A 22,873-nucleotide genomic window follows, 5' to 3' on the forward strand; every position below is an offset into this window, starting at 1 on the left:
TCTAGGAAGAGTCCTGGTGGTTCCAAACGTCTTCAACTTATGAACTCACTCACTAGAACTTTAAGAGCAGCAGAAATTTTTCTGTTACCTTCCCCAGCCTTGTGCCTCAAGACGATCCTGTCTCAGATGTGTACAGACAATTCCTTTGTCTTCATGCTTGCTTTGTGCTTTGACATGCACTGTCATCCCTGGGACTTTGTAAAGACAGGTGTGTGCCTTTTCAAATCATGGTCTATCAACTGATTTTACCACAGGTAAACTCCAATTAAGCTGTTGAAACATCTCAAGAATGATCAGTGGAAACAGAATGTACCTTAGCAAAGGCTGTGAATACTTATGTGCATGTGATTTTTCAGTTTTTTTATTTTTAATAAAATTGCAACAATTTCAAAAACCTTTTTTCCAGATTGTCATTATGGGGTATTGTGTGTATAATTTTAAGGAAATAAATTAATTTAATCTTTTTTGGAATAATAAAGTTGTAACATAAAAAAAACCTGTTGAAAAAGATAAGTGCTATGAATACTGTTGTATATATATTTTACACTGTATGTATATTGCATATTTCTGGTTGCACTTTAAAAATATTAAGCCAGTAATACAACAACAAAACAACAAGAAAAAACATAATCCTTATTTTCTTTTGATTTTTCTTGTTCACTGAACTTTTGAAAACATCAGCTGCACTGAGCTAAAATTATTTGAAGTTGAGTGTACAAAAAACTCCTTTCGAAATCAGTACTCAGTAATAATACATTATTAGAACAAACTTCAGTTTCTTCAATGTAAGAAAAAAGACAAATGTTAATAAAACATGTTTTAGACACAGGACAGGACGCAAGACAACAATAACAGTAAGCAAGACAAGAATTAAAACATGACAGGACAGAGAAAAATGCTTTGTAAAGGAAAAAACAAGACTCAGCAAATAGTCTGTGTAAATTAGGTATTTTTATAGTCTCTGTAATTAGTCCATCATGAGCTTCCAGCTGTGGGTGTGTGTGTTCCTCCATTTTAATTATAGTTTGAGAATTTGATTTAACATTTAATTATTACAGGATTTTACTGAGTTGATCATGAAAATTAAATATCAAATACAGTAGATTTCTCATTTGAGAATGCTTTTTGATTTATTATTTGATCATTTGAGCTTTTGATTTATCATTTGGGTAGTTGATTTGAAATTTTCATTTATTATTTGTTCTTTTTAGGCATTTGAATTTTCATTTTAATGTTGTTAGGAAAAAAACAATAGCAGAATATTTTTTGGTTGAACTTCCAAATCTTTTCAACTTGATGAAATTTTTTATTTAAGTTAGGTAAACATGTTAAATGTAGTTTTACAGACATTTTTTTTACTGAATTATGCCAAACAAACAAACTTATTGTTATTTAAAGGGGTGGTCCACTGCAATTTCATATTTTAAACTTTAGTTGATGTGTAATGTAGCTGTGTGAACATAAACAGCATCTCTGCATGTAAAAAGCTTAAAGTGCAATGCAAAGGGAGTCCTTGGTTTTTACAGAAACTTAGCAAAGCCTACAATGAATGAATTTTAGGGACTACAAAAAATACTTCTCGCCCTTGTGAGATCACAAAGGTACTTTTACAGCAGACACACACTGCGCAGCTAAGGGCCGTGGCCAGAGGCGCTGTAACGTTATTGCAGAGAGCTAAAATGCGTCCAAAAGCTGCTATTTTCACAGAGCTTCATCTGTTTCTGTATTTGGGCTTCCAAAGGACACAACACAAAGACAGAAGTGCTTACAGTTTAATATTAATTATGTTCCAGAGAATTATAAAATACATAGCAAGCATGATTTGACAGAACAGCTCCAGAATCTGTCCCAGTTCAGTGCTTGATTCGGTTAAAAGCTCCACAAAGCAGAAGCTGTGAACTACAACCTGTAAGTGTTTTTATTTGCTAAAATTGATCATGACATGTCCACTGTTCAGCGTTAACAGTATGCTGTAGCAACAATGTAAACAACGGGAAATGCTGTTTTGCACCGCAAACGATTTAGCTACAAATTCATATTTATCAGTCAAACTGCTGTAAACACACACACACACACACACACACACACTTCACCAGCGCGTTCGTGTCTCTTTATGTGTGTGCGCGACTTTGCAATGATTCTTTTTAGGCAGCTTTTCCATGCGTTTTACATCTCAGATAATGAAGTCGCAAAAGATATGTGGATGATTCATATTACTTACACCTGCATATTCTGAATACATGTGAAAGACAAGGGCCTCGCTAGGTGCTCATCTGTTATAAAACACTCACAGGACATTAATTCGAACAACTATGCGGATATATTAAATAGTTCAGACAAAAATACGCAAGGAGACAGGTTCACTTCACGCATAATGTTATTTTGTGAATGAGCAGACTTACGTGTACTAGCTGGAGACGTGATCATGAGGATGTTTTTATGCCGAGTTTGAAGTAATCACCCAGAGAACAGGAGAAAGTGCATTCCTTCGATCATTTTAATTTAGCATATTAATCATGAAATCCTCAAATTATAGTATAATATTGAGAGTTAGTTTTAATCTTACAGCCCACCTGCAGGATCGCTGAGGCCCACTAGTGGGCCGCTGCCCACTGGTCTAAAATCCCTGCTATATATAATATGAAATCACTAAAACACGGTAAAACAGTAGAAATTGCATGAGATATTTCTCTTTTTTAATGTAAATGTCTGAGAGACTGTTTAGACTGCAGGTCTAAATTTGAAATGGCAAAATGGCCTTAAACAATAACTAAATGCACTACAGAATGTTACTTTTTCACACACTTGCACAAATTGCATGAATCAGTGCTGCACCAACTTCTGGACACTCGTAGCTTGTTAGTTAAACCTATCATATCGTTGTCACAGCTAGATTTTTCCCTCTTAGGTCACACAGATTTTGCTCTGCATATAAATGCATCAACCTGCTTTCTGTCAGCTTAGTATAGGTGCATATAATATAACATAATGTTAAATGTAAGGTAGAAAGATGTTTTAAAAGTGTTTTTGTTTGTTTTGTTTTTGATGTAGTTAATAAACAATAAAAAATGAACTTGATTGTAGTGTGTTACCAAAGTTTATATTGAATGATGTGACAAGGCCAGGTCTAAATGTAGGAGCAAGTAAATGAATTGGTTTCACATACAGTCTAAAGGGTCATGATATCGAAGTGTTCTCTGTTATAATATGTGTATAACCTTTCATCTGATTTAGTTTCTGTTAGGATTAGAGCCTTGCACTTGGCGTGTGATTCCTCCTTGGACCTGAAGGATGAACTGTGGTCCTCGATAAAACAGACAATCCCCATGTTTTCTCCTGAAGCCTCTGTGCAGATTCAGTGTGCCATCCTGCATTCTGTCCTGCTGCACAGACAAACATTCAAACACATGGGCCAAGCGCAGCTCTACTTTTGGTAGGTATTTGAGCACATTGGAGTGCACAATCATTTATTTATTGCATTTATATCTCTAATCTGACTAATCTTCATTCTATTTATAGGACTCAGGAAGATTTACATGCTCTGATTGACACATATCACCGCATAGCCAAACACTGCAGTGATTCCTCTAGAGCTTTGGAATACATAGCAGGTACTGCTGGTACTTAAAACTTTTTAAATGGTTTATAAACTGCTTTTTATTTTGTTGGTTTTCTGAGATCTACTTATAATGTTATAATTAGAATTAATTGACTATTTTCTGTTTTAATCTCAGTGATTGGAGCACCTTATATGAATAGGTGTGGCAGATTGTAGACTTAGTAGTAAATGCCCACTGGTATGATTGGCATACTGCATTAAATTAGTTTCACGAAAGTTTGAAAGAAAGCTGTGTGCTCACCATTGTAAACATCTGCTTATATATACTTGATAGCCCAAATCCTTCAATGATGGATTTTGTTGTGACCAAGTACATATTAAGGTAAGTTTTATTAACAAATTTCGAGAGGATCATATGCTATAATTAATTGCGGGTGGTCTCTCATCAACAGTCATTGACAAACCAATCAGATGAATCCAGGCCCACTATAAATAACCCATTTTGTCTTACTTCCCCTATCTTCATTTTTTAAAGGAATCCCTTCATCCACTCGATGTCCCTATTTGCCTCATTTACCAGGTGGAGCTTTCAAGACTGATCTCAGACCACCTTTTATGCTAAATCACCAGGTGGGAGCCCTAGGCTCAATTATCTCCAAGCTAAAGGTTCACTCCTGGGACAGCATGCCAAACCCGCAATAAGAATCAAACAATAGCAAAGTGTGAACTCTTGCAATGATCTGTAAAAACAGACAAGGCACTAGTGAACAAATAATAAAACAGTTACTCAACCTTGTGTGGTGCCATATGACTCATGGATCAATATAGTCAGCGCAGCAGTCTAGTGTTTTTCCACTGCTTAGAGTTTCGTTGTTGTTTGGTTTCTGTTATTTAGGTGGTGTTCTGTATATTTTGGTCCTACCCTGTCAGATTTTCCTCCCATTCAAAAAGTAGGTTGCACATTTTGATGACGAAAGCAGATTGTGCTACTTGCATAAATTTTGATGTGGAGCGGTGTGATATGAGGCTGGAATATTGCCTTAAACTAGGGTTAAACACTTAACCTCAGAATCATTCAAGTATAGTGTTCGTAGCATAATCTGATTGGTAGGATTAAATGTCAGGACACTGGACATAAACAGACAGTGATGTCCTGATCTTCATCTGCAGAGGCCATGCTTATCCACATTATTGTGTAATAAATTGGTTCATTCCACACACTGACTATATTTACTGTACATGGACATCAGTAATCAAATTATTCGCCTTAATCTGATTGAGACAATAATATGATTAAGGTGTTTACATGAGTTGATTTTTAGATGTTCCTTTCATGATCTCGTTTTACATGTTATAGTGCATAATTCGATTAACGTCTTTGCATCACCACGCTATCCATGTTTCTTCTGGAGTTTTATGTAATTTCGGGTGCTCCATTTTTAATTTGTTGATTTTAGCCTTCACTTTCATTCAGGAATATTTCATTAATGCCAACCATGACAAACTAAGGTACTGAATTCGACTACAATGTATAAGGACTGCTGGAAGAGCGTTGTTTTGATCAAATTTGATACCGCACGCCAAATGGAAGAAAAAAAAAAACTCCACGTTATGCGATGCAGATGTGGTCCTACTGACTCTGTATGCAGAGAATAGTGTCAAACAGCCATCTGTGTATAAACTATCCTGTTGCAAAACACGGCAAAATGTCCTACATAATAATAATAATAGTTTGAGTAAGGTGTTTATATGTCTGTACTGCACTTCAATATTGTGACTAAAATCGGCATACTCCACATGTCTTAATTCGATTTCTGTTAGATTATGACCTGATTAAATTAATCAAAAATCACTGTTTACATGGTAGACTCTTAATCAGAGTATTGTCTTAATCAAATTATAATTTAATTAAAGGTGTCCATGTAAATGTACTCGTTGTTTTTCCAGATTGACTTTAATGCAAGCTGTCTTATACTGTGACTGAATGAGCTCAAACACACTGCACAAGTTAAGAAAACAAATGCATTAGAAAAACACTTTTTACTATTACTATTATTCTATTGGAAAAACTGTATTTTATGGTAAAAAAAAGAGAAAACTGTTGTTATTTGTATCAATATTAACGGTGCTGGCCCTGTATTTACTTGGTATCTGTTACAGGCACCAGCTAGAGTGCCCACCACACACATTTGAGGGCACCTCACATATGCAACTGAACTAGACTACACACCCCTTAATCTTATACAACTCACACTTGATAGCTATGAACTTTTTATCACACACTTTATATAGCCTTGTGTTTCAGTCTGTGTTTGTTAGCCTTTGAATGTTTGTCTGTGTTGGTGCCTGTTCTCTTGTGGATATCTTTGAACCATACCTGCCACCACTCATTTCACACCCATCTCCCCACACCCTCTCATTGTGTTAGTTTTCCTGGGAAACTCAATCTAGTTACAATCTAGTTACAAAAAATCCCTTGTGGCCATGTAAGTCAAATTGCAAAGTCACCTCACGTAGTTCATGAAATATGAAAATCTGGCAAAAAAACATTACAACAAAGTTGCACTGTTGATTTCTTTGTAGGTGCTAGATGGTTGACTTAAACAGTGGCAATAGCAACATTATATATTATGTATACATTATATATTAATATCCAAAATTTTGCAGTATCCCTCACACCTAAACAGGAAGCAGGTTCATCTCTTTTTTGGGTTCCCCAACACATTTCCATTGGGGTCTGTGATGTTTTGCAGCACATTTTTATGTATTGTGAAACATAATATTGTGAGAAAGACTTTCTTTCAATATGTTAGTGTTGACTTACAGAACATTTGAGCTCTCTGAGCCAACATATTTCCAAGATAAATGAGAAAGTTCTGAAACTTACAGGATGCTTTTTTATTGTACAATGATGTCAAAGGATAAATAGAATTTTGATTCCTCACTTCATGACCCTATAAAATTATTTTTGATCTGTTTGAATCTGTTCTTTCAACAGGTCACCTGGTTTATGGGAGCCACGTGTCAGACCATGCTGATCTAGCAGCTGTGCAAAGTGTGGTTAGAGCTTGTCTGAGTCAACCGTCTACTTCATGGGAGAGTGGTCAATGCATTCTTTCTGATATCATTAACTTAATAAGAAAATGTGGTATGTAAACAATCTATCGCCATGCTCATTGTAAATATGTGTCCCATTATACATTTTTGGGTAATGTAAAATATGTTGTTTCAAATACGCTTTGTTTCTTGGTGCTGTGGTTTCCACTACAGTCCAAAGACATGCAGTATAGATGAATTGAATAAACTAAATTGTCCGTATAGTGCAGTGGTTCTCAACCTTCTAATGGTACATGGAGGAATGAAATATGTCATGTACATGCTACATATATTTCAAAATTTATCAAAAATAATGTATATACTATGCCATATATGACACATAGCCTATATTTCTGAGGTAATCTGCCACGTTTTTTTTAACTGTGCAGAGTTGTAGCTCCTTTACTAGGCCTACTACACCACTGTATTTGAATACTGCTCATTTTTGTGGTACTTGAAGAGACAATTTTTTTTTCTGAGATGGTACTTGATGAAAAAAGTTTGAGAACCACTGGTATAGTGTATATGTGTGTAAAAATGATTGTGTATGGGTGTTTCCAAATACTGGGTTGCAGTTGGAAGGGCATCCGCTGCATAAAACATATGCTGGAATAGTTGGCAATTCATTCTGCTGTGGATACCTTTGAAATAGAGAGCCGAAGCCGAAGGAAAATTAATGAATGAAAGTACGTTTTGTTGCATGTTTTAGATGGCAAATCCACTAGAGGGTGCTGTTTACATTTTTCCACTTACTGTTCTTTGGCTTAGTCCAGGGGTGTCCAAACTACGGCCCGTTTTGTGGCAGCCCGCGAGGCTTTTTATAAATATCAATAGAATCTGGCTCGCTATACAAAAATGAACGTAATTCAATAAATAACCACCGGGTGTTGCTATTACATGCATTCAATTAAGCAGCAGTTCTTGTTATGATCTATCTATCTATCTATCTATCTATCTATCTATCTATCTATCTATCTATCTATCTATCTATCTATCTATCTATCTATCTATCTATCTATCTATCTATCTATCTATCTATCTATCTATCTATCTATCTATCTATCTATCTATCTATCTATCTATCTATCTATCTATCTATCTATCTATCTATCTATCTATCCACACACACACACACACACACACACACACACACACACACACACACACACACACACAGTTGAAGTCTGAATTATTAGCCCCTCTTATTTCTCTTTTTTAAATATTTCCCAAATGATGTTTAACAGAGCAAGGACATTTTCACAGTATGTGTGATAATATTTTTTTCTTCTGGAGACTTATTTGTTTTATTTCGGCTAGAATAAAAGCAGTTTTAATTTTTTTATTTTTTAAGGTCAAAATTATAAGCCCCTTAAGTCTTCAGAACAAACCATTGTTATAAAATAACTTGCCTAATTACCTTAACTTGACTAGTTAACTTAATTTATATATATATATATATATATATATATATATATATATATATATATATATATATATATATATATATATATATATATATATATATATATATATATATATGATATAGATGTATAGATATTTATATATACATATATACAGTTGGAGTCAGAATTGTTAGCCCCCCTAAATTATTAGCACCCCTGTTTATTTTTTTTCCACACATTTCTAAACATAAAATTTTTAGTAACTCATTTCTAATAACTGATTTATTTTATCTTTGCCATGATGACAGTACATAATATTTGACTAGATATTTTTCAAGACACTTCTATACAGCTTAAAGTGACATTAAAAGGCTTAACTACATATATATATATATATATATATATATATATATATATATATATATATATATATATATATATATATATATTTATGCGTGTCTGTGTGATGTATGTAAAATTTGTCCCGCAACAACGTTTTTTTTTTTTTTTGCATCTGGCCTTCGGCCCAAAAAGTTTGGACACCCCTGGCTTAGTCCATGATCAATCAGTAATTGCCACAGCTGTATGCCTACTTCTCAGGCATATGTTTTATATGACAGATGCTCTTCCAGCCACAACTGTGTAGACTTTTTGTAACTCTAAAATATGTTACACAGAAGTACATTTCTTTGTAAATTTACATACACGTCCTTCTTGTACAAGTCCATGCTAGGGTCGTCCAGATCACCTAGACTAGTGAACCCCTTCACTAAATCCAACCAATAGTGATTTCAGAAGCAAATGTAAGAGAAAACAATGTACATTTAGCTTGTCTTTACATAGATCTCTTTTACTTTTAAAGTAATTTTACCCGACTCTCTCTCTCTCTCTGTATGATTGTATATATTATGAGACATGGACTTGCTCTTTGCATTAAAAAAGCTTTCCCACTGTCTTAAAAAAAAAAAAAAACTGGATGTATGAAGTAGCCTAAGCTTGCAACACTGATTGATATTTCTGCACCTGGAATTTGTCATGTATTAATTCAAATCTTGACAGCTATAGACATTATGAAAATACATTTTAGTATATTGTGATTAAAACAACAACAAACATTGTTTTTTTAATCCCAGTACATCGAAAACAGCCTTGTAAATTCCTTGAAATATCATTATAATTAAAAACATTTATTTGCTCATATTCAGTCCTTAAAGAGGACCTATTAAGCTCCTTTTTGCAACAAGTAAAATAAGTTTCTGATATCCCTAATTGTGGGTGTATGTGAAGTTTCAGCTCAAAATACCTCACAAACAATGTTTTATAACTCTTTAAAACTGCCCCTTTTAGACGTTGACCCTTATTGTGCCGTTTTGGTGACTGTCGCTTTACGTACAAATGAGATTGTGCTCCCAGCCCTCTTTTCAAAAGAGGACGGAGCTACAAATACCTGTGTGATTGCATAGTGGCAGATTCAAAAATAAGACTAACGTCCTATGCCAACAAGGGAGAGATTGTCACTAATGAGTGGGGCTTTCCTCCTCTGATGACATGTATAAAGGGAGTATGTAAATCAATGTGTGATTATAAAAAATAGAATTTATACATTTTTACCATAAGAATCTGGCTATGCTCACAGACTGTTTTCCAGACAAGTGTGTTTAAAGTGATTTTTGCATGATAGGTCCCACTTAAAATTGTTTAAAAACTTCTAATTCTGAAATCGAATCATTTCAATGAATCTTTTCCTTATTTACAACGCTATAGAGTGGAGGAACTATGACGTCAATTTGTATGCAAAAACCCGGAAGCGAGTTAGCATTTTAGCACTTCCGGTTCCCTCGTCCCAAAGTCAATGGGTTTTTTGAATGGGGTTTCAGTAAAATCACTTAAATAAGGTCCGTGGCTAACACCAACTCAATATACTTTCACGTTTTGTTCTACGACATAAAACACATCAGTTACAGCACATTCTTCAACTTTTAAATCGATTATGCTTCTTTAAAAAGACGGTTGCTATCAAGTTGCTAAATGAGACTACAGGCGGAATCAGGGACATTATACGACATCGAGCTAATCTGGTCTGGAGCGCAGCTCGCTTGTGTTGGGCGTTTGGATTTGTCTGTGATTTAAGTATTTTCATGAATAGTATTTTATAGTTTGTTGTATTATTCTAATTGAGAATTCAGATTGTGTGTAGATAATTCCTTCACATGTAAAGGCTGTCGAGAGACTAATTTGTTGATCATTTATTTTAATTAAACGATATTAGGAAGATACTGCTCACCAGTGCAGCAGTCTGTTTCTTTCCTGCTATCAGTAATGCAAACGTGTAAATAAATTTGTAAAAATACATGCATCTTAACTCATTTTAACGTGATCAAGTGATTTCTCGTCATTTTTTCTTCATCTGATCACATTTAACTGCAGTATTTACACTCCTCTATAAAACGTATAGCAGATGTGACTGTATGGGCTGTTTTTCACTGTACTTCGTGACAAAAAAGGAATATTGAATGTTGCAATGATGATGAAACTTGCAGGCATTTGATAGACTTGTTCCTCCTCACGCCTAATTTCTGTCATCTGTTAAGGTAAGCGGGCAGTGTGCACGCGAGTGATACACTTATTTAAATATGTCTCATAATAATACTATATAGGCACATTTATACAGATTTTTTAAACTTTTAGAACAACCGCAAAGCAAAACAGACATATTTCCCACGTAAAAACGATCCAAAAGGCACAAAGGTCTATGTTTGTTTGCGTATTTATTAGTTTATAATATATAGCGTGGATTATAATATAATAAACAGAGAGATTAACTCTTTGTTATGGACGTTATTTCTAAAAAATAAGCTTGATAAGTCGTCTGTAGCAGGGTGGGGCTGACGTCACTGACGAGCACCCCGAGGGCGCTGTAGTCCGTTTATAGCCTAATGTTAGCTTTTCAAGTCTTGCGTTTGCATTTAAGATCCAAAAGTGCTCAATGTTGTATTTTCGTGTGACAATTATCCGGCTGAACAAAACGTGTAAGTGTAATGAACAGTGTTTGAACACAGAGCTTATTATTTGCAATCTTCGAAAACCCTATGGGAAAATCCTATAGGGATTTTCACGAGGGAACCAGTTTTATGCTAGCAGCCGATTAGCCTACAAAGTGACGTCATAGTTCCTCCACTCTATTAGGCCGCATTTACACTGCACTGTTCAAGTGACTCAATTCCGATTTTTTTTTCTCCCATGTGGCACAGATCGGATATGGCCCATTTACCTGTAAGCAGGAACAAATCACATGGATTCCTATTTACTCCAATCAGATTCAGGTCTTTTTCATATGTTGAAATTTATCCGACATAAATCGCATCTGTGTTCTCATGTCTGCATTGTAAGCAGGTAGATCAGATTTTCATCTGTCAGTACGAGAAGCGCGCCATTAAAAACCATAGCGAATGACGTCAAGTCTGACACTTTCTTTTCAGAACAGACTTAAGCAGAGTCTCAAACCTTAAATCTCATACATGAGGACTTAAAAAGCTGTCATATTGTCATATAGCACAGGTATTTAAGATATTTAACGAGAGAGAGAGAGGACAATGTCCGCCACGTAACCAATATAAACTAATATAAAAATAGTGCATACAACATGTGCATAAATCATGCAATGGACATTACAATATAATGCCAGAAGGTTTAAAACAGCCTATATATCAAAAGAAGATGGACAAATGAGAACCTTTCTGTCATAAACTATAGTTAAACACTCTGTCAAAAGCTACAAACAGATTACATACAGGAATAGAGAAAAGAGCAGAAAAGAGTCAGCGTCCGCTTATTTACCTGATCATTGCGTCTTTGCCGTGTTCTGTATAAATGCAGACAATCGGATACGAGTCACTTTTAAAAGATGATGTAAGCAGTTCATCAAAAAAATCGGATACAGTCACAAAATCGGAATTGACCATCAAGATCTGCAGTGTAAATGCAGCCTTAGTTGCCATTAAGTAAGAACAAGTAAATATAGCAACCCAGGTTCATTCTGATTACGTACCCCTATATACTTTTCTGTAGAGAGCGAAATACGTCCCAGGAGCTACGTTTTTTTGCAGTTATTGTTTTCGAGAATTCATTAGAGGCCGCTGTGTATGCGTTTTCAGATCTCACGAGTGCGATTTGTGCCTGCTGTTCTTGCTTAAATACACCAGAGGCCGCTGTCGACTGACTGACAGATTCACTGACCAACCGACCAATCCCTCCCCTTCCCCTAAACCCAACCAATAGTGTTTTTAAAAGCATCGATTGATCCGATCACCCACTTCCCTAAACCCAATCGCAGTATTTTAACAAGCAATTCAAAAAAAAAAAAAAAAAAAAAGAAAAGGCCCCTGATTTTGACTGTTTTCAGATTTTACCACATCCTCACCCTGTTAGTTACTTGTTTATTTATTTATTTTTGCTTTAGTTTTTGTCTTATCTGCTTTCTGGAAACGTTCTTAACCAGACTCAAACCCCGATGTTGCCATCAACTCCGCTCTGCGTCTCAAGTCTGCTGACATAAAGTACGTGTTGAGCTACCAGACAAACTGGTAACAGTGGAAAAGCTGTCCATATGGAGATAAGTGGTCCACTGGTAAGTGAAAAAATAAACGGCGTCATACTACTGCGTTGCGTTGGTTTTAAAGATGAAATGCAACCATACGTAGCTCTGGCTACATAATTTGCGATCTCCAGAAACGTATATAGGGCTGTGGTTTTAGAATGACTCTATGTTGCAACCTACAAACCTATTAGCCTACATGTTAAGGGGGGCTTTAAACATTGTTTTTAAAATCATCCAATAATGACTGAACATTTACTTTGTTCTTTAATGCTTCACTTAATTTGTGCAGAAGGTGAGAACCTACTGACAGAAGTGAGACATCACATTCAGTCTATCAGCAGAGACACACTCCCGTTACTTCTGGGCTTTAGTCCAGGAATGGCAGATGAACTGGTCAAACTAAAAAGTTATAGCCTCAGCAATCTTCTACATCAATCACAAAACATCTGTGTGGATGCCAGAAGAGAAACCAATGTTGTACTGCTACCCCAAGAACTTCCAGACTACCGGACAGCTTGGGAAAGGCTGCTGACTTTACAAGACAAGCTAAAAAAAATGGAGATTGGCATGGGAATGGAATCTTCTTATGGGCCGTTGCATTGTTTTTTCCAGGCAGAATGGGAACGTCTGGACTCAATGGTGTCTTCCCTGCTCTCAGACAATTTTCAGCCGGTTAAATATAACATGACAAGCTCCGCTGCTGCACTTCTAACAGCATCAGCTCTCTCACGTCTGGAGACTCGAGCAGAGCTGCTCAGGTCGTACCTGTGGGAAGAGTCATCCAGGATTACACCTCATGTTTATCGATTGGCTGCCTTTCACAATCCCAGAGGCTTTCTGGCAGCGCTTATCAGAGATGAAGCCCACATCCAAAACAAGGAGATCAGTCTATACTGTTTGAATTTCAAGGTAAATCTCACACTGCATAAATCAACCACGTATAATCCACAAAAAAAATAAAATAAATAAATATATAAAATATTTACAGTTGAATTATTATCCCCTGTTTATTTTTTCCCCCAATTTCTTTTAAACAGTACAAAGATTTTTTTCAACACATTTTTAAACATAATAGTTTTTTTTAACTCATTTCTAATAACAGATTTATTTTATGTTTGCCATGATGACAGTAAATAATATTTTACTAGATATTTTTCATGACACTTCTATACAGCTTAAAGTGACATTTAAATGTTTAACTAGGTTAATTAGGTTAACTAGGCATGTTAGGGAAATTAGGCAAGTTATTGTATAAAGATGGTTTGTTCTATAGACTATTGGGAAAAAAATCTGCTTAAGGGGGCTAATAATATTGACCTTAAAATGTATTTATTTTTTTTTTATTACAAACTGTTTTTGTTCTAGCTGACAAAAAGCAAATAAGACTTTCTCCAGAAGAAAAAACATTATCAGACATTCTGTGAAAATTTCCTTGCTCTGCTAAACATCATTTGGGAAATATATAAAAAGGGGGACTAATAATTCTGACTTCAACTTTATATACAGTATTTGGTCCAAAGATGGTTCAAACTCAATAATTAATTAAATTATACAACAGGGTCAAGATCAAGACAACAGGCTTGCATTTCAAGAATTACAATAAAATATATATACATACAAACACAGTTTCACATTCTTAAGATGTAAACCTAAAAGAGACTAAACGAGATCTATGAATCATTATATGACGACGGCTCATATAGTCAAAACATTTGTTTTTCTTTTCTCATCATTTAAAGGAAATTTGATCTATAGCGTCAAACTCTGGAAGAGTACTTTGATTTATATTTGATCATATTTGATCATTTATATTAGATCATTTATTTATAATTAAATTGTCAACAAAAATTTAATTATTAATTTTTACAATTTATAATATAATAATAATAATAATAATAACAATATATTTACAACTATTAAATTGTAAACAACCCTGAATTGTAGGTTAAGCATCTTTTAAATATTTTTTTAACAAAATGTGCATCCCCATTACTCAGATTTTGGTGATTTGTATCATGTTGTGTAATAAGTTGTATAAAAAAAATGCTAGTATATACAGTTGAAGTCAAAAATATTAACCCTCTTTTAAATTTTTTTTCCTTTTTTAAATATTTCCCAAATTTTGTTTAACAAAACAAGGACATTTTCACAGTATGTCTGATGAAATAAAAATAAAAACAGTTTTTAATTTTTTTAAGGGAAGTTAAGACAATTCTAAGGGCCCATGCATTTTGAGGCTCCCCAGAGATATGTTAATAGGGTCCCACGAAACTCACCCCGCTTCACTTTAATTCATGACCTCCCACCCTCGCCCCGCTCTTTGCTTTAGTCCGCAACACAAAAGTTGTAAGTCAGCCTGTTGCTAACCTGCCTAGTTAACCCAATTAATCTAGTTAGGCCTTTAAATTTCACTTTAAGCTATAATAGTAAAGAAGTGTCTCGAAAAATATGTACTGTAGTAAAATATTATGTACTGTCATCAGAGCAAAGATTTACTACCTAGAGATGAGTTATTATTAGAGATGAGTTATTAAAACTTTTATGTTTAGAAATGTGTTAGAAAAATTCTTCTCTCTGTTAAATAGAAACTGGGGAAATTAAATAGGGGGCAAATAATTCTAAGTTCAACTATATAGGTTAAAAGAAAAATGGCTGGAAATTAATAATAATTTTAAGTGTTATTCGGTAAGTGTTGTGAATAGAGGACATGCAGACGGCGTAGGTCCAAATGCAGCTTTATTTTTTAGAATGGTCAGGCAGGCAGGGGTTGAAAACCAGCATATATAGTGTAAAGGGCAATCCAAGACAGTGATCCAAAAATAGTGTTTGTGAAACTAAGGGGTTTAAATAGTCCAGGTAATCAAGGAAGATGAGTTTCACCTGTGAGCGTGTGTGTCCAAATGACTTTCAGCTGTGGCACGAGTGATTGCTGTAAAGATTTCTGGTATTTGTAGTTTGGCAGGGATACAGGAAGTAAACTCCAGTGGAGAAAACGCTAGCTGTGTCTCATTTCAGAGGCTGCATCCTCCAAAGGATGCAGACTTCAAAGGTGAGTCCTTCGAAGCCCAGACAGGCTGAACCGAGCATTTTAAAATGAGACAGCCTACAGAGGACAGATCTCGTTACATGCAACCGTAACAGCTGGTGTTAATAAGCGCTGATAAAATTTGTAATGAATTTTTCTAAGTGATTTTAAGACCTATTTTAAGCGATCTGAAGGCATACAACGTGTACAGAAGCTGATCCATACATGTACACATTAAATTTTAAACTGTCTATAAAATCACTCTTTAGTAAGACATGACACACTCTTTTTGGTTTTTTAAAGAGTGTTTAGATGAGCGAAGCAGTGGCGCAGTAGGTAGTGCTGTTACCACACAGCAAGAAGGTTGCTGGGTCGCTGGTTCGAGCCTCGGCTCAGTTGGTGTTTCTGTGTGGAGTTTGCATGTCCTCCCTGCGTTCGCGTGGGTTTCCTCTGGTTGCTCTGGTTTCTTCACTGTCCAAAGACATGCTGTACTGGTGAATTGGGTAGGCTAGCCTAAGTTGTCCGTAGTGTGTGTGAATGTGTGTGTGTATGTTTCCCACAGATGGGTTGTGGCTGGAAGGGCATCCGCTGCATAAAAACTTGCTGGATAAGTTGGCGGTTCATTCTGCTGTGGTGTCACCGGATTAATAAAGGGACTAAGCGGACAAGAAAATGAACGAATGAATGAATGTGTTTAGATGTCCGAGTAAAATAAACTTAATTCATGTATTTAATCTGGAGTTTTCTTTTAAAACATCCTCCTTTGGAGGATGCAGCCTCTGAAATGAGACAGCTACTGTTGGCAATCACAACAGTAAGGACTAGCCTGTAAATACATGTGGCTTTGAATAAAAACAAAACAAAACAAAAAACTAGACTTTATTAATGAAAAATGCCACATGATTCACCCAGCCTTTGTTCTTGTTTTGTCAGGTGCTTCATAATATGGTACCTCCCCAATGGGGTATTTGTCTGTCTGGATTGGAGCTGCAGGGGGCGCTGTGGGATTCAGGGTCTGGTGGTCTTCAAGACTCTCAGTCTCCCAATCCTTCTTCTTTCCCGCCCATCTGGGTCAGTGTTGAAGAGTGCAAAGGTGACAGGATCAATTCTTCTAAAAGCTCACAATGTAATTCCTCATCCCTGTACTACTGCCCCCTGTATGTGGACACACACACTGCAGACGGAGGTCAGCGTCTATGTGAGGACAATATTATCACCCATGTTCCACTTGCAGCAAGGTTAGAACCAGTGCTCTGCACTATGAGACACGTTAGGTTAACCAGTACTCTATTTTAACAGACCTTGTGATGAATGATTTAAAATGTATGCTCTTGATGAAAATATGTGTAAAATTATAGCAACATTGTACTTCGCAGACGGAGAATTTACCAATTGTTTAGAGAGAAAAAAAAAACATTGACAAGTTCAGTTATTGCTCTCATTTCTAATACATTTATGACTATTTTAAATACATTTTAACATGTTTGTGTAGGTAAAATTAACAAAAAGAACAACAAACATAACAAAAATAACAAAAAAGCAAGTTTTAAAAATATATCTGCAAGAATTGACCAAAAAAAGAAGGTTATTATTGACTTTTGGAAATGTTGGTAGAGTTTGGTTTAAATCACCCAGTTCAGGACTCTGACACTTGTGTTCATAACAGCCTCTGGATCGACATCCTCCTACCTTAACACGTTACAGATGTGTGTGGGTGAAACTCACGACGCCTGTCATGAAGTCCATGTCAGATTTCACTCCCGAATCAAAAAATACAAATAAAAAAATGTAGGAAGTGCTATTTTATGTTTGCTGTAGCTCTCAAATTTCACTTGAAATTTCCATTGAATTTCATCGACGCTCTGCAGCTCTTGTCAGTGCTTGCTCTCTCTCTCTCTTTCTCTCTCACACATACACACACACACACACACTTGTATAGACCATTTCAATGTAGTGATGTCATTGGCCCAAGAATATTTGCTTGTTGTCAAACTATTTAATATCTGTAAAAAGAGAGAACTCAACCATAACTTAATATTAAAACAGCTATCCATACATTATTTATCAACATGTGGACCTTTTGGATTCTTGGAAGGTATGGAAATTAAAAAAGTAAAACAGGAAATGCATTAGGAACATGGTTTAGATGGACTTTCCGCTGGCATAATGTATTTTAGAAAAAAACAGCTTATTATACAGCCCTACTCCCCTCCCACTCCTAAAATCAACCCTAAAAAGAAACCTGTGGCAAAATCTTAATTTCAAAAGACCCTGTTGAAAATGATTTTTAAGCATTTTTAATTAAAGGGACAAAAGGTATGAAACCAGTCAACCAGCCTAATAGAGTACAAAGCCATGACATTAACAACTTTGTACCTCTGTGAACCACATAAACCTGTGCGCACACACATAAGAGTGAATGAGCGAGCTATCTTTAAGCCACCAGAGTAACCTAGTTTTCTCCTGAGTTGTGTTGTGGATGACTTATAGGCTAAATTTGAATAATACTCAAAAAATGGGACCAACAGTGACGCATTTAGAGATGTATTGTAAATATGAAAACACAGGCAGGAGTTAATATCAACCTCAGCATGAAGAGACGAGTCGTACAAAGTTTGTTAGTGTGCTTCCTTCAAGAAAACCGGCAGTAAGTGCTGAGTGATATGACATAAACATTCATCAAACACTTAAATTCAGCTGTAAACATGTATTTGTTGCCTCATTGTAAACATATGTGGCAAATTTCACAATATACGCATTAAACTGATAAAATGTACATTTCAAAAGACTTTAAGCCTCTTCAGGTGACACTGAATAAATTCCCTGACGGACATGTGCTTAAGGTGAAATGAATAAGCTAAATTGGCCAGAGTGAATTTGTGTGAAAGACTGTGTTTGGGTGTTTCCCAGTGTTAAGTTGCGGCTTGAAGGGCATCCACTGTGTAACACATATGCTGGATTAGTTGGCCGTTCATTCGGCTGTGGCAACCCCTGATGAAGATGCAATTTACTTTCTGGCAATCTGTGAACACACCATAGTCAAGCATGGCTGCCTGTTTCACAAAACATATATCCTTTCTCAAATCCACTTCCAATTTTTCCCAAATTGGAAAAGTTTTGTCCCAAATTTGTTGTCCCACAAACATAGCTTAGACCAGTGTTTCCCAACCCTGTTTCTTAAAGGCACACCAACAGTACACATTTTCAAAGTGTTCCTAATCAAACACATCTGAATCAGTTCATCAGGACATTAGAAGAGACTCCAAAACCTGAAATGAATGGGTCAGATATGGGTAACATCCAAAATATGTACTGCTGGTGTGCCTCCAAGAACAAGGTTGGTAAACACTTGCTGAGACAAATTTAAAACTATGGGAAAAATGTCATTATTGTAATCTCACTAGGAAACATTGAAGCCAATCAAATGAAATGCACATGAATGATCCCGTGTCATTTATCACTGTCAGTATGTCATTTCCATCTACTGAATTCTTATCATTCAGCTATGCCCAGATATTTCCGCATTTTAATTGTAACCTTTAAAAATTGCTCAGGGCAAGCCTTTGATAATCCTGCTTATTTTGTGATCCTTTGCTAGATTTGAGAACATGTCTAAATCTTGTCAATGCTCTTACTGGCACTATTTGACTGAATTTCCGACAGTTTTCACTGCTTTGAATCAGTCACAGACAGACACAGAGAGAGAGATAGTGTGTTCAAGAGAGAGATCATGTGTGTGTGTGAAGGACACAGGCATAATATAGTCACTACCTGATTGCCTAATCCTAAGCCCTCCTCCATAAACTTACCAGAACGGGAAGGGTAAAAATTTAGCAGGGGTCAGAACTGGCAATTTGTCACTGTGGGTTACTATGGTTACTACTAATGTTTGAACTGTGATCAAATCTGACTGGAACTACCTGTGCTTTAAACGATTTTATTGCTTTTTTTTTGTCAATCTGAATTAAAAGGTCAACAGACCATGGAATAAATACATTCTGTACTGTATGAACAAACCCAATCTCAAGGCAATTCGTAACATTTTGATTTAGTGGCTAATTTGTATGTATTTGTACGATCTAATTCGTACAATTTAGTATGATTTGCTCATCCCCCAATGACAGTCGGGTTTAGGGGTGGGGTTAGGTGTCACGCCTCCTTTTTAAAATCGTACAATTTCGTACAAATTCATGCGAATTAGCCACTAAACTGGCAAAACGTAAAATACTTAAGTTTTCTCGTGAGATCAGGCTGGTATGAACACATATGGTATGAACACATATAGACCACTTAATGATTGCAGGATGTCTATTGTTGCTCTAAAAATAGTTTTGAGGATGTCTGCAGTGTCTTAAAAAGTCTTACATTTTTAAAAAATAAACTTTTGGGCCTTAAAAAGTCTTAAATTCACTGAAATATTTTGTTGTACATTCGTAAATTTGTAATTTTACAGTTTATTGCCAGCTGTTGGGGTGGCAAAAAAAAATCTGTAAAATAACGGACGTTAAATTACAGAAATTTACTGAAGAATAACAGATATTAAATTACAGAAATTTCCTTAAATATAAATTTCTGTTAAATGTCTGTAATTTAATCTCTGTTACAGTAAATTTCTGTAATTTAACGGTTGTTATGTTACTTTTTTTCCTGCCAACCTGGATTTTTTTTTACAGTGTGTGTCTTAAATATTTTTGAACAGCTCTTCATTTTCCTCTGTCCAAGTAAAGCTGCCTGATTGGGCTGATTTCCATCCAATCACCAATAAACCATCTTAATAAAATCATTCATTCATTTTCTTGTCGGCTTAGTCCCTTTTTTAATCCAGAGTTGTCACAGCAGAATGAACCGCTAACTTATCCAGCACAAATTTTACGCAGCGGATGCCCTTCTAGCCGCAACCCAACTCTGGGAAACATTAGATTAGATTCAACTTTATTGTCATTACACATGTACAAGTACAATGCAACGAAATGCAGTTTAGGTCTAGCCAGCAGTGCAATAGCAGCAAGTGCAGGATACAGGAATAAGTTATAAAGTGCAGTTATAGTAAACTATGGTGATATTTACAGATGGATGTACTATGAACATTATATACAGGTTGGATAAGCTATGAACAGATTTACAATATATGAATATATGTGCAGGTTGCTATTAATAATCAGTAGTGTGCAGATAAATAAACATGATTACAAGTGTATATGTTACAATATATGAATATATGTGCAGGCTGCTATTAATAATCAGTAGTGTTCAGATAGATAAACATGATAACAAGTGTATATGTTACAATATATGAATATATGTACAGGTTGCTATTAATAGTCAGTAGTATGCAGATAAATAAGCATGATTACAAGTGTATATGTATAGAGGGTGTGTACATAATTACAAATGCCCATATGCAGTGGGTATGTACAGTTCAATAAGTAAACAGTTCAATGTGGTGCAGTGAATGTGCAAATTTTAAATGTGCAAATGTTAAACAGTGCAGTTATTGCGAGGAGTTTAAGTTAGAGGAGAGAGGGGGGTGTATTGGGGGGGCAAAAGAGTCAGTGGGGGGCAGAGTTCAGGAGGGAGACAGCTCTGGGGAAAAAGCTGTTCCTCAGTCTGCTGGTTTTTGTCCGGGGGAGCCTGAAGCGCCTGCCGGAGGGCAGGAGAGAAAACTGTCTGTGAGCAGGGTGAAAGGTGTCCTTCAGAATACTGCGTGCTCGGCACAAACAGTGTTTCTTCTGGATGTCCTCTATGGCTGGCAGTGTGGTCCCTGTGATGCGTTGGGCAGTTTTCACCACCCACTGCAGTGCCTTACGCTCAGCAACAGAGCAGCTTCCATACCAGACTGTGACACAGTTTGTCAGAATGCTCTCTATTGTGCAGCGGTAGAAGTTCATCAGGACGGCTGATGAAAGCTGGTTCTTCTTTAGTTGCCTTAAGAAGAATAGGCGCTGGTGAGCCTTCTTGATCAGGCTGGAGGTGTTGGTGGACCAGGAAAGGTCCTTTGAGATGTGGGTCCCCAGGAACTTAAAGGATGAGACAGGCTCAACGGCCATCCCATTGATGTGGATGGGATCATGTGAGCCTATTCGTCCCTTTCTGAAGTCCACAATGAGCTCCTTGGTCTTGTTGGTATTAAGGAGCAGATTATTGTCGGTGCACCAAGTGGCCAGATGCTGTATCTCCTCCCTGTAGGCCGTCTCATCATTGTTGCTGATTAGACCAATCACTGTGGTGTCATCTGCAAATTTGATGATGGTGTTAGATCTATTAACAGGCCTACAATCAACGGTAAAAAGGGAGTAGAGGAAGGGGCTCAGCACACAGCCCTGTGGTACACCAGTGTTGAGTGTGACGGTGGTGGAGCAGATGTGACCTGATCTAACATTCTGAGGTCTGTTAGTCAGAAAGTCCATAATCCAGTTGCAGAGTGATGTGTCGATATCCAGGTTCCTTAGTTTGATCAGTAACTTGGAGGGTATGACAGTGTTGAATGCTGAGCTGAAGTCCACAAACAGCATTCGTGCATAAGTGTTTTTATTGTCCAGGTGTGTGAGTACAGAGTGCAGTGCTATAGAGACTGCATCCTCTGTGCTCCTGTTGCCACGGTAGGCAAACTGATGTGGGTCCAGTGTGGGTGGCAGAGAGTCTTTTAGATGTGCCAGGACCAACCGCTCGAAGCACTTCATGATGATGGGTGTGAGTGCTACAGGCTGGTAGTCATTCAGGCATGTTGGGCTGGAGTGTTTGGGCACTGGCACAATAGAGGTGGTTTTAAAGCATGTTGGCACAGCTGCTAGGTTGAGCGACAGGTTGAAAATGTCTGTGAATACCCCAGCAAGCTGTTCTGCACATACTTTGAGGACACGCCCAGGAATACCGTCTGGTCCAGCAGCCTTACGCCCATTGATACGACTCAGTGCCGTGTGTACTTCTGAGGAGGTGAGTGTGATAGGTGAGTGGTCGGTGGAGGAAGTGATCCTGGTGTAGGGTTCTTTATTGTCTCTATCAAAGCGGGCGTAAAAGTCATTTAGCTCGTTCAGGAAGGAGACGTCTGTGGCTGTGGGTGTGGACTGGCTGGGTTTGTAGTTGGTGATGGCCTGGATACCCTGCCACATGCGCCGAGGATCAGAGTTGGAAAAGTGCTACTCTAGCTTAAGCTTGTAGCAGTGCTTGGCCTTTTTAATGCCCCTCTTCAGATT

At 36.6% G+C, this 22,873-nt stretch overlaps 1 protein-coding gene across 2 annotated transcripts in view; it reads left to right on the forward strand.

Moving 5' to 3' along the window:
* Positions 1–20,468, forward strand: part of dnhd1 (dynein heavy chain domain 1) — an 80,081-nt gene extending 59,613 nt beyond the window's left edge. For both annotated transcript variants that reach the window (XM_073916542.1, XM_021479939.3), the window contains exons 39-43: positions 3,235–3,433; positions 3,520–3,611; positions 6,558–6,707; positions 12,945–13,564; positions 16,614–20,468. In XM_073916542.1, the coding sequence (XP_073772643.1) occupies positions 3,235–3,433; positions 3,520–3,611; positions 6,558–6,707; positions 12,945–13,564; positions 16,614–16,976 (1,424 nt within the window). In that variant the 3' untranslated portion in view covers positions 16,977–20,468. The remainder of the gene's footprint in view (positions 1–3,234; positions 3,434–3,519; positions 3,612–6,557; positions 6,708–12,944; positions 13,565–16,613) is intronic.
* Positions 20,469–22,873: the final 2,405 nt, after the last annotated feature.

This window comes from Danio rerio, chromosome 11, assembly GCF_049306965.1.
Source record: "Danio rerio strain Tuebingen ecotype United States chromosome 11, GRCz12tu, whole genome shotgun sequence".
Lineage (NCBI taxonomy): Eukaryota > Metazoa > Chordata > Actinopteri > Cypriniformes > Danionidae > Danio > Danio rerio.